The 18665-nt window shown below is 46.4% G+C and overlaps 2 protein-coding genes across 6 annotated transcripts in view; one reads left to right on the forward strand and one right to left on the reverse strand.

Moving 5' to 3' along the window:
• The window catches only part of LOC129829017 (sterile alpha motif domain-containing protein 14-like), a 44443-nt gene extending 39815 nt beyond the window's left edge, over positions 1-4628 (forward strand). For both annotated transcript variants that reach the window (XM_055890429.1, XM_055890438.1), the window contains one exon: positions 1482-4628. In XM_055890429.1, coding sequence (XP_055746404.1) covers positions 1482-1669 — 188 coding nt within the window. In that variant the 3' untranslated portion in view covers positions 1670-4628. The remainder of the gene's footprint in view (positions 1-1481) is intronic.
• Positions 4629-4830: 202 nt separating this feature from the next.
• The window catches only part of LOC129829000 (MAGUK p55 subfamily member 3-like), a 34144-nt gene continuing 20309 nt past the window's right edge, over positions 4831-18665 (reverse strand). Inside the window, exons 8-20 of one of the 4 annotated variants that reach the window (XM_055890389.1) lie at positions 17449-17534; positions 17179-17253; positions 15379-15575; positions 14471-14535; positions 13039-13059; positions 11443-11484; positions 10148-10213; positions 8957-9118; positions 8161-8241; positions 7930-8023; positions 7709-7817; positions 7253-7381; positions 4831-6962 (exon numbers count right to left, since the gene is read on the reverse strand). In XM_055890389.1, the coding sequence (XP_055746364.1) occupies positions 6783-6962; positions 7253-7381; positions 7709-7817; positions 7930-8023; positions 8161-8241; positions 8957-9118; positions 10148-10213; positions 11443-11484; positions 13039-13059; positions 14471-14535; positions 15379-15575; positions 17179-17253; positions 17449-17534 (1307 nt within the window). In that variant the 3' untranslated portion in view covers positions 4831-6782. The remainder of the gene's footprint in view (positions 6963-7252; positions 7382-7708; positions 7818-7929; positions 8024-8160; positions 8242-8956; positions 9119-10147; positions 10214-11442; positions 11485-13038; positions 13060-14470; positions 14536-15378; positions 15576-17178; positions 17254-17448; positions 17535-18665) is intronic. The other 3 variants (XM_055890399.1, XM_055890410.1, XM_055890418.1) reach the window with 3 other exon arrangements.

An 18665-nucleotide genomic window follows, 5' to 3' on the forward strand; every position in this document is an offset into this window, starting at 1 on the left:
TTATATTAGCTTAGCACATAGCAATTAGCAGCCCAGCATTGATTCTAGCCAAAGTGAGCGATAAAAGTCAACATCGCCAAAAGATATTAATTTTTTCACTAACCTTCTCAGAATTCTTCCGATGACACTCCTGTAACATCACATTACAACATGCATATACAGTTTGATCGAAAATGTTTATATTTAGCCACCAAAATCATGGTTAGACAATGTGAAATGTAGCTCAGTTGGTCAGAAAATTTCCTTGCGCCACTTAGACAGTGATCTACTCTTATACATAAATACTCATAAACGTGACTAAAAAATATAGGGTGGACAGGGATTGATAGACAATTTAATTCTTAATACAATTGCGTTATTACATTTTTTAATTTATCCTTACTTTTCAATACAGTTTGCGCCAAGCGAAGCTACGTCAAAAAACATGGCGTCCTAAGCCACTAAAATGTTTCGACAGAAACACGATTTATCATAATAAAAATGTCCTACCTTGAGCTGTTCTTCCATCAGTATCTTGGGCAAAGGATCCTTTCTTGGGAGGAATCGTCTTTTGGTGGAAAGCTGTCCTCTTGCCATGTGAAAATGCCAACTGCGTTTGGGATGAACTGAAAGCGTGCCCACCTATTCACAGCGTTAAAGAAATAAATGTCCCAAAATCGCACTAAACGGATATAAATTGCTATAAAACGCTTTAAATTAACTACCTTATGATGTTTTTAACTCCTATAACGAGTGAAAAGATGACCGGAGAAATATAACAGGCTAAACTAACGCTTGGAACAGGAGAGGGTCGGTGTCCTCCACGCGCGTTACGCAGCAAGAAAAGACTTGCTAGCTACAGGGTTTTTTCATTTGTAGTGCCTGTGAACGCGCAATCGACCCCATTGGAATCGTCATCACGTAAAGGCATCCAGGGGAAGACGTAAGAAGTGTCCGCATAGTCATAGCAAAATCAGTGCCCTTTTAACTGACTTCAGAACAGTGGCCAACATTTCTGAAATCTGAATCCATGTCAGGGAAATTGCTGTAGAATGGGCTCTGTTCCACTTAGAGACAAAATTTCAACTCCTATAGAAACTATAGACTGTTTTCTATCCAATAATAATAATAATATGCATATTGTACGATCAAGGATTTTGTGGGAAGCCGTTTCAAAAATTAGCCAAATTAGCATAAATAGTCTAAACAGCGCCCCCATCCCCAACAGGTTTAAGAAAAATCGAGTTAAGAAAATATTGACTAAATAAATTTAAGTAACACAATAAAATAACAATAACGAGGCTACAGTGTAAATATAAGGTGCTCCAATCCTAATCCTCGTTATACCTTTTTTTATTTAACAAAATATTTGTCATTTTTAACTCTGCATTGTTGGGAAAGGGTTCGTAAGTAAGCATTTGATGGTAAAGTCTACACCTTTTGTATTCGGCACATGTGACAAATAAAATTTGATTTGATATTTTATTATATTTTATTCTCAGGGTTTGGGAGTGAACAGTTCCACAGACCGCAGTGCACTGAAAAGGCGGATCAAAGACATTCACGCAGCAGCGGAAAAGGAGCGCAAGGCCCTGGACAAACTGGAACGCCAGAAAGAGAAGCAGCGCAAAAAGGACCAGGAGCTACGCAAGCTAAACACAAGCTAGACATAACCACCAGATGGCGCTAAATGGCCACAGAAATACACCTGACTAGAAACTGGTGCTGGTGCACATCTCCAACTTTCACATGATCATGACAGCATTGATGCTAAGTGGAGTTTTGTGCAAAAAGTTGGAATTTGCACATAGACTTTCGTACTGTACCTCTGGTTTGGATGTGAGGCTTTGAACCCTGCAATGGGCGGGACAGTGTGTTGTCTATCACTGACACATGAATAATAACAGAATGAAAGCTCCATGCTCTTCTTGTCAAATGGATTTATTTTAGACCAAGTTCGGTAACCCAAAGTGGGCATGTGAGAGGTGGGTCGCGAGTTATGAGAATACATCTACAGTCACACACTATTTATTCTTAATTTGGGTAGTTGGAGGACAATTGGGTCACGGCAGGACTGTCCATTTCTAATTTGGGTCCCGAGGTGAAAAAGCTTAAGAACTGCTTTGGACCAATCAATCAGTGGTTGACGCAACGTGATAGGTCCCGCCCATATTGGTGTTCAGATGTCTCATTCTTCCTGGCTATGAAACATGTGTTGTTCTTTGTCAATCAGTAAGGTTATCCACCCTTGTGGAAAAAAATCGGACTAATATTTTGTTACTGGAATTGAGTATGTGTTATAAACTCAGCAAAAAAATAAACGTCCTTTCACTGTCAACTGCGTTTATTTTCAGCAAACTTAACATGTGTAAATATTTGAATGAAAATAAGATTCAACAACTGAGACATAAACTGAACAAGATCCACAGACATGTGACTAACAGAAATGGAATAATGTGTCCCTGAACGAAGGGGGGGTCAAAATCAAAAGTAACAGCCAGTATCTGGCGTGGCCACCAGCTGCATTAAGTACTGCAGTGCATCTCCTCCTCATGGACTGCACCAGATTTGCCCGTTTTTGCTGTGAGATGTTATCCCACTCTTCCAACAAGGCACCTGCAAGTTTTCAGACATTTTTGGGGGGAATGGCCCTAGCCTTAACCCTCCGATCCAACAGGTCCCAGACGTGCTCAATTGGATTGTGATGCGGGCTCTTCGCTGTCCATGGCAGAACACTGACATTTCTGCCTTGCAGGAAATCATGCACAGAACGAGCAGTATGGCTGGTGGCATTGTCAGGCCCACAAGCCCTCATGTCAGGATGAGCCTGGAAGGGTACCACATGAGGGAGGAGGCTGTCTTCCCTGTAACGCACAGCATTGAGATTGCCCACAATGACAACAAGCTCAGTCCGATGATGCTGTGACACACCGCCCCAGACCATGACCGACCCTCCACCTCCAAATCAATCCTGCTCCAGAGTACAGGCCTTGGTGTACTTTGATGATAAACGCGAATCCGATCATCACCCCTGGTGAGACAAAACCGCGACTCCTCATTGAAGAGCACTTTTTGTCGGTCCTGTCTGGTCCAGCGATGGTGGGTTTGTGTCCATAGGCAACGTTGTTACCGCTGATGTCTGGTGAGGACCTGCCTTACAACAGGTCTACAAGCCCCTCAGTCCAGCCTCTCAGCATATTGCGGTCAGTCTGAGCACTGATGGAGGGATTGTGCATTCCTGGTGTAACTCAGGCAATTGTTGTTGCCATCCTGTACTTGTCCCGCAAGTGTGATGTTTGGATGTACCGATCCTGTGCAGGTGTTACACGTGGTCTGCCACTGCGAGGACGATCAGCTGTCCGTCCTGTCTCCCTGTAGCGCTGTCTCAGGCGTCTCACAGTACGGACATTGCAATTTATTGCCCTGGCCACATCTGCAGTCCTCATGCCTCCTTGTAGCATGCCTAAGGCACGTTCACGCAGATGAGCAGGGACCCTGGGCATCTTTCTTTTGGTGTTTTTCAGAGTCAGTAGAAAGGCCTCTTTTGTGTCCTAAGTTTTCATAAGTGTAACCTTAATTGCCTACCGTCTGTAAAGCAGTGTTTAAAGCCTTTACAATGAAGATCTGTGAAGTTATTTGGATTTTTACGAATTATCTTTGAAAGACAGGGTCCTGAAAAAGGGACGTTTCTTTATTTGCTGAGTTTATGTGACTTCTACACACATTCAATGCATTGACAAAATCATACTTTTCCCACAGCTTTTGACCATACACACATACAGTACATTCTAGCAAATTACACACTATCAAAACCTAACCATGGTCTGAGTTATTATAGAAAGAATATAATTACAGAAATTAGCATTTATTTATTTTTACAAAGAATATAATCACAGAATTCAACTTTTTTTTAAACTCATAACCACAAGCCAGTAACACACAACCACATTCATATTGTAGTATGCATCAATACTCTGTCAGTGGACAGGAGTAAAACTTGAAGTAACATGAAGATTTGTCCAAGACATTGACATTGATAAGATGCTGATGAAACAGATGTGATTTTTGAGCATATTTGTATCCACTGCATGTTTGTGGCGTATGATATACTGTCTGTTTATGTGTGTGTAAGTGTGCATATGTGCTATCTGAGGTCACTTCCTTGGTAACGACTGTATGGGGATGGGACTGGCTCTCCTGAAAGGAGTCTTCTGAGGTGGCCACTTTAGAATTCTGGGTGTTGTCAATCTTCTGTCTCCACTCCCACGTTGCACCAATCGTCATCTTAGCTGTTTTTGTCTTGAGAGTCTCCAACTTTTTGGATCCTCCTGGAACAAGACAAGGAAGGCACCGATCATCTTTGGAGGATTCAGGGCCCCGTATAAGGACTGATGCTGGGACATGCCATCTAAACCGTACCCCCCATTTTGCCCAGTTTTCACACTGAATTCATGGACTGGTTCGTGGTCAGAAGAACCAGTGACATGGATATTAGCTCCAGGTTTTACACATACATGGTCCTTAGGACTCGTTTCTTGATTTCCGTCCTCCCATGATGCGGTGACTTCATTTATTTTCAACCCCTGTGTCAAATGGAAATATGTAATAAATATGGTTTAAAATGCAGAATGCATGTCAGCACTCCCAAACGTCTGCTGCTACTGGTCTCTCATCTCTGGTCTCTCAGTTCAACATGTGGGCTGATTCACACTCAGGTTTGTACAACTGATATGCAACACATCTGACACATCGGGGGGTACGGTTAGAACCCTAACCCAACTCAAAATAACAATTGAGTCCAACTCAAAACGGGTAGGATTTGACGATGACAAAACGTACACGACGTAGCACTTGGTTCATCTGGTTTTACTATGGCACTTTATACAGGTCACATTACAAAGTCAACATTCGGGGTTTCTTGGTTTACGTAGCACAGTAAAAGATTAAGAACACGTTGCATGTTAGAAAGAGAACAGGGTTAGAATTGGTGGAAATGAGGATCTGGAAGTACCTGTTAATAGTTGATCAGTTCTCCACAATGAAACAAGACTTGAAGTCCACGCACGCACACACACACACACACACGCACGGAACCACCCACACCCACACACAAAGAAAGAGCACAGAGCTTTGATGCCTCTACTCCAAGATCACCAGTAGCCCCGAGCAACAGAGCCAATAGACAGACTGAGAACAGGCGGAGTTTCACAAAACCTTTCTGACTGCTTCAGTCAAGTAACAAGAGTTGGACTAGCGCGAGTCATCGTTTCTCTCTTGTGTATTACCTTGTAACCTTGAAATGGCTTTTAACGTTGTTTCTGTAAACACCAAGGTAACGTAACAGAAACACGTCACATCCGTGTGTATTTACAATGACGGCTTGAACTCACAATCACACTTGGATGAGTCCATATCCCACTAATACCAGAGTCCTCACCTGTAGATAAATACTCATACAGAATAATTGAACAAGGACCCTGATTATCAAGATGGACCATAGAACACCCCCTCCCCAAAACCCTATTACCCACACTGCACCTGCATCTTAAACGTGTCTGATGTCAGCTATACAAAGGGCATTCCTATGTACACAAAACGGAGCATAGCATGTTTTAGTGCACTTGTGTGTGTACATGACATCCACACATCCAGAGTCTCAGAACTGAAGTAAATCACACTTACTGCAGATTAGACAGGATTAGACACTTAGGGTCGAAGTTCAACAGGTTGCATTGAAGTGCTATGAGATCATTCGTTGGCACGGTAGGATTTGCATGTGCAATATTTACATCTGCGACTAAACAATTCAACTGTCGTGCACTTCCTTAAAGCACATCCAAGTCGTAAAATAATTGCTCCAAAAAAAGCATTATGAAATAATATTCAATTTCACATTCCATATTTCTGTACCATTACATCTATCCTACTGTACTATTTACAGAGTGTGTTGGTTAATAAGACTATGTATGCATTTATACTCATTCTCCAGGTATAATGGAAGCAGGTGGATTGGCTTTTGGATAACATTTCAATAACATTATAATAACAATGGCTAGGCCTCACTCAGAATGCATTGTGTCAACGAGCAACGGACATAGGCGAGGAAACACGAAGTGAGGAAACCTTACAAAACAGTCATGTTGTCTTTCTGAAGGAATTGTGTAGGATTTCCTGCAGGATTCCTGTATACAGTTTTTGACTTGAAGTCGCTTTGGGTTAAAAATGTGTGTTAAATGGCATGTATTATTATATTAAGGGGGGAAACTCAAGTACTAGACACTGCGGGCCAAAGGAAGCTACAGATGACACTCCACATGGAGCCACAATAAAGATGTCTGTCTCTCTGACTGGCTGACTGATTGACTGGCTGAGTGACATAAATAATACAAAAAAAACGTAAAGAAATATCTGAAAAACCTGAATTTGAACAATGGATTGCATGTACTGTACGTGTGTGTGTGGGTGGGGCGGGGGTGGGGGCGGGTGTGTGTGTGTGTGGGGGGGAGGGGGGGGGGGGGTAGCCAGGACAACAGTCTTTCCCTCTGAACATCCCAAACACAGAAATGTTCCAAAGGGTTTTGCCGCATGCCATTCTCCCATAGTGCCAGTGTGTGACTGGCCCAGCATCAGGTATCAGGTTTTGGGGCAGTATCCTCCACACCCCACAGGCTGGCCCATGGAGCCAAGGGGAAGGGATCCAGGAGATTAGGAAAGGGATGAGGGGGTAGGGTAGGGGTCCTGCTGGAGGAAGGGCTGGGGGCTGTGATCCCCCCTCTGGAGGGTGGTGGTTGGGGAAAGGGGGGTTAGGTTCGCACCCAGCAGAGGGGCACCCAGAAGGTCTCACGCTCCAGCCGCTCCAGAATGCCTCGGAGTTCTGTGCAGGCGCTGGCTGAGTCCTCCTTTATTAGGACCCGGTCGACCAGGTGGCCGTACTGCTGGTCCATCTGCTGGGCTGACTGACGCATTTCCTGCAGGTCCTCATCCTGAAACGGACACACGGAGACACACACACACGGAGACACACACACGGAGACACACACACACGGACGGACAGACAGACAGACAGACGTGAAAATGAGGAAGAAGCATAAGAGTGAGTAAGGATATAAAGGTGATATCAGATTTAGGAGAGGAGAAAATAGGAAAGGAGAAAGCATGCCACCCAAAAAAGAAGATTGAGTAACAGAAAAAAGGTGAAATAACTCATTGATACATTCACATGAGCACATTTCAGACTCAGCTCACTGTAATAAAAAGAGACAGCAGGTCTCACCGTCACTCGCCCATGATCTCCCCCTGCTGGTGAGGTGGCAGCACTACGACGGCGTCTGCTCTCCGGGACGCGTGGCTTGACGAAGATGACATAGGGCTTGAACTCAGATGTCCGCAGCGTCTTCAAAGCCTGAGGGGCCAGGACACAGTCAGACACGATATCACACAGTCTGCGTTGGTTGTCACACAGAGTGCACAGGGTTTAGAGAACAGATACTATCAGAGAAATGTCCTCTTGAGATGTCAGAGATGCGACGGATAACCGGGACAAGATAATATGGCAGCCTGCCGGACTGAAACAGAAAGTACTCTCACCAAGAGAACACAGGAGAAACGTCAGGGGCCGTCATAGAATAGGGTGTGACACAGACTGCATGTGATAGCCGTGGTTATATTGTACAGTGCATTATGACAGAATGGGAAATGCATCACTGTAGAGGATGTGCCTTGGCCCTACCTCTGGCTGCACGTCCACTAGGCACATCTTATTCTTGGCCTGTACAGAGCGGATGGCCTCTATACTGGTACCATACTGGTTCTCCTTGTACTCCCCATGCTCGATGAACCTGGACACACAGGACACAACTTAAGCACGAAACAGACAAAAAAAGGCAGAGTACTACAGAGACGGATAGTATGGCTTCACAGATCAGCCATATGGTATCAAAGAGAACTCACTTGTTGCTCAGAGCGTCTGCGTCAAACGCCTGTTTGGTGACAAAGTGGTACTCCACCCCCTCCTTCTCATGAGGCTTCTTGGGCCTGGTGGTATCTGGAGACACAAGTGATAGGGGGAATATCGGGAAAGCTGCGATGGTTTTACTGGTGTGGCAGTTCTTTACTAGGGTGTCAGAGGGTGTTGCCGTCAGTGTAGAAAGAGGAGGGCGAGGTTTAGAAGGTGTAACTCACGCGGTACGGCCACAGCATAGCGATGTGGGTTCTCGGCTATCACCTTCTGTTTCAGCTCATTGATACGAGCTCCCAGGGAGCCTTTGTGCGAGTGATAGTGAGAGTGAGTGAGAGAGAGAGAGAGAGAGAGAATGAGAGTGGAAGAAAGAAAGGGAGAGAGAGAGAATGAGAGCGAAAGAAAGAAAGAGAGAGAGAGAGAATGAGAGCGAAAGAAAGAAAGGGAGAGAGAGAGAGAATGAGAGCGAAAGAAAGAAAGGGAGAGAGAGAGAGAATGAGAGCGAAAGAAAGAAAGGGAGAGAGAGAGTGTATGAGAGCGAAAGAAAGAAAGTGAGAGAGAGAAAAAATGAGAGTGAAAGAAAGAAAGGGAGAGAGAGAGAGACAGAAAAAGAGAAAGAGAGGGTAGAGACAGGAAGTGACATAGAGTTATTTAAACATAACTATCAGGGACAAATAATCTATATTTGCTGAAAAAAATCTGCATCAACATCAAGTTAAGTCCACTGATTAGTTACAGGATGTGCCATTTGTTGTGCAGTTTGATGAATTAACTTATCAGAAATATAAATAGCATTAGGTACTGTAGATAAGACGTCACAGGCCTACACAACTAGCTTGGTCAAGCAGACTGACTACTTAAAATGAAAGAGAATATGTGCTATCGGGAGATTGGTCTGGTTCTCATAAGGCTACCACACAACTAGAAGAAGTTGCTGTTTGTAGTATTGGCCACTAGAGGGCCGTATCGTCAAAGTAGAATGACCACACTGCCATCGACATCCTGAAGCTGCTGTCTCACCAATCAGAACCACCAGGCGGGGTCTCTCGTTGGGCCGGTGCTGGTAGCGAGTCACCTCCTCGTAGGTGGCAAAGTCTGGATCGGTGGGGTCGCGGCTGGCCCCTCCTCCGAGGGATCCTGACCGGTCCTTCCGGCTCAGACGGAAACTCCTCCTCAGACCCGCTGCGCAGGACAGGCAGGTGGGAGGGGCAGGGAGAGCAAGGTGAGGCAGGGAGGCAAAGGGCCAAAATGTCAGATATGATCATCCACTTAAGTGGTTTGATGCACTGTCTAACACATGCTCTTTCTACATAATTACAACCGTTTTCTCTAAGGCATGTTAGATAGCGCTTGCAGTTGTTCTCACTCGGCAAATAGTGTTGCGGACAAACATTTTGAACGCGTCATATCAGGACATCATATCAGGACATCATGCAAATCAAACCCCAACATAACCATAACATTATTCTTTGTTGGATTATTCGGTGTTGGTTATCGAATTAACAAAGAATGTGCAACCCTTGATAATCATGCATTAAAACCACAGTGAACCGTGTGACCATTCACATACTAGTGATAAACTGCGATTCGTCATTAACCAGTGAGTGATACTACAGGTCTGACAGCCCGACCCGTGCTTATCTCTAAGGTAAATGAGCTGCCAGCGGCATTGTGAGATATCGACTGAATCTGCTCATTTACAAGCGTGTGTCCAACACGTATCAGTCACATGCAGCTGATATCTGACAAAGGGGGTTTGTCAGCTCCACGTTGACAGTGAGAAATAAGCTCTGGGACTGAGAGTGAAGCGATCACACTTCTGCTATCAATATCAAGCTCATGCCTCTCCTTTCTCTTCTTATGGGAGACCTGGCTTCACTCGACGGACAACTAGTAATACTACAGGAAGGATAAAAGATCAATTGGCCTTGATAGAATTGGAAGGACAATGGGCTGGTTTGTAACACATGTACGAGTATACAGTACAACGGAGACATGCTGCTTGACAGAGGGCTACATGAGTGGACCAGGAGGGATAGGGCAGCCTGACTCTGGAGACCGCAGTGCAGTGTTAGTGACACGCACGCACACACACGCACGGGCGCACGCACACGCAGACACGCACACACAGTGTCTCCAGGCCCATGGGTGCCCATCCCCCCCTGCCCGCGGACAGTGGGAATACCTGAGGGAACAAGCCGGTAACAGTACCTGAATAAAATTCCCAGGAAAACACCTGGCCACAGGAGGGCGCCACTGCTTTACACTTAGGAGAGACTATAACTGGCATTAGAGCATCACACAACCCAGCCTCGCGCCTCAGTCTCCACACAGGGTGAAACAAGCAGCAAAACGTGTCTGGTTGGTTGAGTGTGCAATGCGTCCAACGCAGCAGGACCCTCGTGGGGGGTGAGGGTAGGAGGGGTGCACCAGCCATAGCAGCAGAGGCAGAGGCAAGAGGGGAGTCTCAGGAGGATCCAAACACGGCTTAGTTTGGGGCAGGGCAAGGGTGCTGAGTCTAATCTCCATATATAAGGAGTAACCTGATTGGTTGATGTCAGTATTCTGTGTCATTACGAAGGTAAGCAATCACGTAGAATAATGCAGTTGGTCTTATTGCCATGGGAGGGCAGTGTTTGACTGTCAGCCGTGTTCAGATCCCTCCGTGTGCTCTGCTTTTCATTCCAACAGTTTCTGGGGTATGGGGTGAGGCCTCAAGGTCATGTAAGGGTGAAGGAGGCAAGGGAAGGACAGTGGAAGGAGGGGAGGCCAGTGGGAGGGCAGCAGGGGGCTGAGGATTCCGGGGAAAGCGTTATTTTGTCGTGCCAATGCAATTTCAGTCTGGATGCAAACTGTATTTACCACGGTCGGTAGCTTGAGGGTTAAATCCAATTGATAACACTCATTAGCAAGTAGTAACATTTTTGAATGCCCTGAAATGATTTGCTACTCTGGTGTCTGGGGAACTGATACTGATCCTAAGACGTGTTAATACTCTGACAGAGACGCATAGCATGTGTCAATATCTACTGGAGATAAAACTGTTTCAAGTCTGGTACCTGCTCTCTATCACACCCCCTTAAGCACTTTTCTCATTACACTAATTAGGTAACGAGAGCGATTTGTTATCGACACCTGAAGGAGTGAGAGACTAAACTCCCCTCTTTCGCCCTCCCTCTTTCATATTAAGCTGGAAAGACTGGTGCTGGAGCGCACACTCTCTCCTTCAATACTAGTCTTCCCTATCAAATGAACTGGGATCAGTTCCGTCTCCTCTCAGCAGTGTCTCCCCCCGCCGCCTTTCTCTTCACCTCTCTCCTCCCTTCTCCATCACTTCCCACACGGACACTCCAGCCAGTCCGACCCTCAGGACATCGGTACATTCCCCAACCCAAAGCGGCATTTCAGTTAGCCAGCAGCACACAGCAAGGTCCTGGCGGACACAGACAGATCAGACAGCAAAAGAGGTAAAGGCGGCAGAAGGAGGAAGACGTGCAGGCTCTCACCTATGTACTGTCCATTGAAATTGCCCTCACAATCACAGTCCTCTGTAGGGAGGCAAGCAGGGAGAAGAGGGGGGCAGGGGTGAGCGGAGGGTAAGTAACCTGAAGGAAGGATCAGAGGGGTGGGGAGGGGGGGTACAGAGGTGGGGGGGCTGCGGGCTCCGAAGCAGGACAGGCAGGGTCAGGCAGGTGGGCAGAGGGGTGGGCGCAGGGTAGGTCCCTAAGCCAGCAGGTCAGGACAGGGAGGTTTCAGCAGGACAGGCCCTCAGCCGGAGCCCGCAGCCACTGTGGCAGCCATGATGTGGGAGGTTTGACAGACACCACACAGACACACCGAGTACTTCTGGAGGCAGTCGACTGGAAAAGGGAACCCGGTCTCCCTGGCCCACACACATGGCTTTGTGAAATGGACAGTTCACAAAGCTATGGTAGCTAGCATACAAAAACATGTGCAAATCACAACTCTATAACTGCTGAATTCAATATTTAACTCAGCAAAAAAAATAGTTTCAATGTCTGATGTCTCTGAAACTCTGGATATGCAACAAAAGTGCTGACAATGGCAGATTCACAACTCGGAGATACTGATTAGAAAATAGGTGACACAGAAAAACGGCGCAAGTACAAGAGACGACGGCAGAAAAGGCAGAGGGAGGAAGAGAAATCCTCTGCAAGGAGAAGAACAGGTAGCCAAGACACAGTAGAGGAGACGAAGAGGATAGCAAACTGCAGTGGACAGAACAAGATGAGTTACAGAGTAGAACGAAAGAGAGAACAAAAGAGTAGAAGCTGATGATGATGGAGAGGATGGGTCATTGCTATCTTTAAGTGATTGAAAAAAGAAATCTTGGAAAGTTAGATTTTTTTGTAGTGTGTCCAGTCCGTTATTAGAACGCACGCACGCACGCACGAACACACACACACACACACTGCAACCGCGGTGAATCTCTATTCTGGTCTCGTAGGCTGCCTACAGTGGGGGAGGATTTCAGCTGGAAGCAGAGCAGTACAGGACCCATGGGGTCTCATCCACCCCCGCAGTGCACACACACACACACACACACACACACACACACACACACACACACACACACACACACACACACACACACACACACACACACACACACACACACACACACACACACACACACACACACACACACACACACACACACACACACACACACACACACACACACACACACACCAAAAGAAAGAGAGACGGCTGAGAGCTTTGATGCCTCTACTAATATACCTTCTAGTAGGAGCCTGCCAGCAGACAGTAACCGTCCTCTCATAGTCATACCAAGGAGTTTCAAAACACGGAACGCAAAGAGTCAAATGGAAGTCATGAGAAATATAAGAGTAATAAACTGTCACCACATGTCCATGTATCTGATTATGCATAATTGTGGATGGTTACTAGTATGTCCATGTGGAGTATTGTCCTGTCTAATCACTGACAGTGGCAATGAAACTACTGGCACACTGCCCTCATTCCCTGATCATGGTTATGTGTGAGTGAGGGAGAGAGACTGAAAGAGAGAGAGAGACAGAGAGAGAGGATTGCAGGCATCTCTGAACCAGTATACCCACCTTTGTCACATCCCTGGTCATCTGAGGTAAGCAGTGAGGGAAAGGAGGATGATGAGAAATCTTTGACAAACAGTTACACAAAAAACCCCAACGGGCAATGGGATGGGGTATTGGTGTTATCTCCTCTCTCAATTCTTTGTCTGATATTCACAAACTCTAAAATATACTTTTTTTCTAGCAGGCGAGTCGTTGGAGAATGAGAGAAAAACGAGCGAGAGAGAGAGAGAGATGGGAATTATAGATTTTAAAACGCACAAACTGTCTCAGTCTCAGTCTCTGTTCTATGACGTCATGGAGGGGTCGAGCCCCTGACCCACATTAAAAAGGCAACCTCAGGAGCTTCACTAGGGGCATGGGAATTAATCAAAGAGAGAGGGAAAGAGAGAGAGAGAGAGAGAGAAAGAGAGCGAGAGAGAGAGAGAGAGAGAGAGAGAGGGGTAGAAAGGTAGAGAGAGAGAGAGAGAGAGAGAGAGAGAGAGAGAGAGAGAGAGAGAGAGAGAGAGAGAGAGAGAAAAGAGAGAGAGGGGGAGAGAGGTAGAGAGAGAGAGAGAGAGAGAGAAGAGACATGGGCCTCCATGGTATAACCCAGCTAGCTGACATATTGCTAAGCTCTTGTTGTCTCCCTGGGGCTCAGACCTAATCGGATCGCCTGTGGATTATGGACCACGAAGCGCCACCGCTCGCATTAAACACTCACCTGGCCACTTCTATTCAGACATACCCAATACTATTACCACACAACACAGAGCAGGAGAGAGCCAGAGTGGACAAAATGGACATTGTTACACACTCATCTTGTTAATTGGTTCTAGTCTGTTGTCTGTCTCTCACTATAGAGATACAGTTTGTGCTGACCGGCCAGATGGACCAGACATGAAAGATTAATTCATATCTTTGTGATCCCTCCCTCTCTTCTCCCCCCTCCCAAAGCCGTCTCTTACTTTTTAAATATTTGTCCCTCTCTCTCTCTCTCTCTCTCTCTCTCTCTCTCTCTCATGACAGCAGAGAATACGCAGTCAATACTAATACACCCGGGGACGCCAATTACCGGGCAAAAAAGGTAACTAAATGTCAACATAAACGCATCTGGTGGTTAAATCTACATCTTGTGAAAAATAACATGAACCATCACTGACAAATAAGTTATACTTCAAAAGATATCCTTCAGCTTCCGTTTGATATTGGTTACAACAGCGAACATGTTTCTGTATATCTGCACACTCTTCGAAAAAAGTGTTCCAAAAGAGTTCTTCGTCTGTCCCCATAGGAGAACTCTTTTTGGTTCCAGGTAGAACTCTTTTGGGTTCCATGTAGAACCCTCTGTAGAAATTGTTTTTCTTGCAACCATAAAGGGTTCTTCAAAGGGTTCTCCTATGGGGACAGCCGAAGAACCCTTTCAGGTTCTAGATAGCACCTTTTTGTGGAAACTTACAGGTCGGATTTTTAGGGGATTTAGGATTCGGAAGTGTGCCCATTTTTATCCGGTAAGCCAGCCGTCTAAGAAAATGTACAGAGGAGGAAAGAAAGGGAGAAGAAATAAGAGAGAGAGAGAGGAGGGGGGAGAAAGAGAGGGACCATGACAGTGTCAGACAGGTAAACAGAGATGGAAGGAAGAGAGGCAGTGGAGGAGGGTGGCAAAGAGATTGAAAGAGAAGATTAGAACATGAGAGAGACAGAGAGATAGAACACATACTGACCCCTGCCTCGTATGTGTTATCAGTGAAAGGAGTAAAGCTAGCATGAGAGATGAATTAAACCCATGGCTTGGCTGAGGTTCCCTCTCTGTGTTTCAGCCACCATGATTAATCCAACACGGTGTGCGTGTTTGAGTGTGTGTGTCCGCAATCAGGCTGCAGCCGCTGGTATCGCTCCCCCCTGCTTAGCTAAGAAGAACACAGAGTGGGCAGTGGGTTGGGGCTTGGCTGTGTTTATACCCCCAATGCAGAGCACCCCCAACACGTTTACATATTCACCCTATTGAAGGATTATGACACAGACATAATGGAGCGTTCCCATTCAAGCCTACATTTAGATCCATGTGTTAAGATCCAAGCGGCTCTGATACTTGATTTAAGAACACATTTGACCCCTGAAAGTGGAGCACATGAATATGGAACAGATAGAGACAGCTCTATGGCGATATCGGCGCTGTTGTGAAAGCAATTCAGTCCACACACTGCACCTAATATAAGAGTCCTACAGTACATGCATAAGAGTCATAATATGACACAGTACAGTACAACCGCTAGGCTTGAACGGATCATTTTCATATTGTATTTAGACTCTTCTCTGAGCTATGAGCTAGCACCTGTCCATGGACCTCTCTGCCTATAGGCTCACCTCTCCTGGAAGAGTTTGGAGGGAATGAGTCCAGCACGGAGGTTGCTGTCGCCCACCCGTTTGGCCTGCCACCAGGTGGGGTCGTCCTGGGTTACCACCTGCAGGATGTCACCTCGCTTGAAGGGAAGTCCCGCCTCCTGACAGGGCGTGGCCTTGTCATCAGCAGGGATGTAGTCAAACAGGGCCCTCATGTAGACCTGAGAGACCACACACACACACACACGCACACGCACACGCACACGCACACGCACACACACACACACACGCACACGCACACACACACACGCACACACACACACAGAGGGAAAGTGATGCTTTTGCAAATAGGTTTCAGAATCACAGTCTATCTGTGCATGTTTCTGTGTGTGTGCATGAACAACATGTGCACACAACATACACTATATATACTAAAGTATGTGGATACCCCTTCAAATGAGTGGATTTCACTATTTTAGCCACACCCCGTACTGATAGATGTATAACATCAAGCTCACAGCCATGCAATCTCCATAGACAAACATTGGCAGTAGAATGGCCTTACTGAACAGCTCTGTGACTTTCAATGTGGCACCGTCATAGGATGCCACCTTTCCAACAAGTCAGTTTGTCAAATTCCTGCCGTGCTAGAGCTGTCCCGGTCAACTGTAAGTGCTGTTGTTGTGAAGTGGAAACGTCTTGGAGCAACAAACGGCTCAGCCACGAAGTGCTAAACCACACAAGCTCACAGAACGGGACCGCCGAGTGCTGAAACACGTAGCGTGTAAAAATGGTCTGTCCTCAGTTGCAACAGTCACTACCGAGTTCAAAACAGCCTCTGGAAGCAACGTCAGCACAAAACTATTCGTCTGGAGCTTCATGAAATGGGTTTCCATGGCGGAGCAGCCACACAAAGGCTTAAGATTACCATGTGCAATGCCAAGCATCGGCTAGAGTGGTGTAAAGCTCGCCGCCATTGGACTCTGGAGCAGTGGAAACGAGTTCTATGGAGTGATGAATCACACTTCACCATCTGGCAGTCCTTTGGACAAATCTGGGTTTGGTGGATGCCAGGTGAACACTACCTATCCCAATGCATAGTGCCAACTGTAAAGTTTGGTGGAGGAGGAATAATGGTGAGGGGCTGTTTTTCTTGGTTCGGACTAGGCCCCATAGTTCCAGTGTAGGGAAATCTTAACGCTACAGCATACAATGACATTCTAGACAATTCTGTACTTCCAACTTTGTGGCAACAGTTTGGGGAAGGCCCTTTCCTGTTTAAGCATGACAATTCCCTGTGCAAAAAGCAAGGTCCATACAGAAATGATTTGTCGAGATTGGTGTGGAAGAACTTGACTGGCCTGCACAGAGACCTAACCTCAACCTCATCAAACACCTTTAGAATGAATTAGAACTCTGACTGCAAGCCAGGCCCAATCGCCCAAAATCAGTGCCCAACCTCTTGTCCCCGCAGCAACGTTCCAACATCTAGTGGAAATCCTTCCCAGAAGTGTGGAGGCTGTTATAGCAGCAAAGGGGGGACCAACTCCATATTAATGCCCATGATTTTGAAATGAGATGTTCGACGAGCAGGTGTCCACATACCTTTGGTCATGTAGTGTATCTGAAACACGTCTCAAATTACACCTACACATCTCAGTGCTTGTTGGCACAAACTGTTTCAATTCGTCTGCCATTGACTCTACTGCTGTATGTGTGAGCTTGAACCATGGCTGTTCAGTATTCAAACCCTTCCTCCATTCCAGAGCAGCTGTGTCTGTGTTTGTCTGTACTGAGTGTGCCCAGTTGTGTTGTGTTCCTCACCTTGCTCTCCTTCAGATGGTCCTCCTCCTTAATGGCTGGGATTATCTTCAGGGTGATGGAGCCCTGAGACTGGGACTGAAGGGCAACACACAGAGAGGAGCAGGATGTTAGCTTCACAGAAATACAATTCAAACACAATTTCAACTCCTGTATCTTCTCAGCAGAGTTGATACTGCATGTATTGCCAACAGAAATCAAAGGAAAACAGTGCTGTTGGTCCTGGTGGTCTAAAATAACAGGAAGACATAAAGTATTCTACTCTAGTCTCACCAGAAGCTGACTGATCTCATCAGGTCTCTTGTGAATGATGGAGATGCCGTTGACCTCCCGTAGCTCGTCTCCTACATGGACCAGTCCTGGATGGGGGGGAGGAGGTGGTGAGGGGAGACAACAGCCGAGCTGGAGTAGAGATCTATACCTGGGTTCCTATTCCCTATATAGTGCACTCCTTTTGACCAAGGCCTATATAATCTGGTCAAAAGTAGTGGACTGTATAGGGATTAGGGTGCCGTTTGGGTTGCACCCCATATCGTGTATCGAGGAGATCTTGCACAGCACTGTATCAGTAGCAGGTGTACTATATCTATCATACCGCTATTAACTGGGATGAGATATGGACAATAGGGCTTGGGAGTGGTGGTATCACTCTCCTCAGTCATGATCTACTGCAGTCACATCATTGAAACCTGACAAAGAGGGATGAGCGATAGGATCAATTAATCTCATCACTGCTCAGAGAGGGAGAGAGGAAGAGAGGACAGAAAGGGAGAGAGGGAGAGAGGGCAGAGAGGAAGAGAGGACGAGAGGACTGAAAGGGAGAGAGGGAGAGAGGACTGAAAGGGAGAGAGGAAGAGAGGACAGAAAGGTAGAGAGGGAGAGAGGGCAGAGAGGGAGAGAGGAAGAGAGGAAGAGAGGACAGAAAGGTAGAGAGGGAGAGAGGGCGGAGAGGGAGAGAGGAAGAGAGGACAGAAAGGGAGAGAGGGAGAGAGGGCGGAGTGGGAGAGAGGAAGAGAGGACAGAAAGGGAGAGAGGGAGGGAGGGCAGAGAGGGAGAAGGGGAGAGAGGGAGGGAGGGCACAGAGGGAGAGAGGGAGAGAGGGAGAGAGGGATGATATGAAGAAACAGACAAGCACACAGTGTACTGTACAGTACAGAGAAACAAACAGACAGTAATGCCCCTTTTTCTAATGACCCCCCCCCTCCCACACACACACACTAAACACACACCAAACATAATAAAGACACGCACGTCTCCCTCCCAATGTGTAGATGGTATTTCCATGGTAACAGCAGCGGTCAGCTCGTTGGAGAGAGTGTGTAATGTGTGATATGTGATTGGCTCTCAGGGGAAAGACAGAACACAGCTTCAAACAGCCTGATAACCACAGAGATCCTCGTCTGTCTGTCTGCCTACCAACGTCTCGCTCTCGCTAAGCTGCTGCATTAATCTCAGCAACATCTCAGAATCATTAGTGGAGGATTCTCCCA

This window comes from Salvelinus fontinalis, chromosome 2 (genome assembly GCF_029448725.1).
Source record: "Salvelinus fontinalis isolate EN_2023a chromosome 2, ASM2944872v1, whole genome shotgun sequence".
Lineage (NCBI taxonomy): Eukaryota > Metazoa > Chordata > Actinopteri > Salmoniformes > Salmonidae > Salvelinus > Salvelinus fontinalis.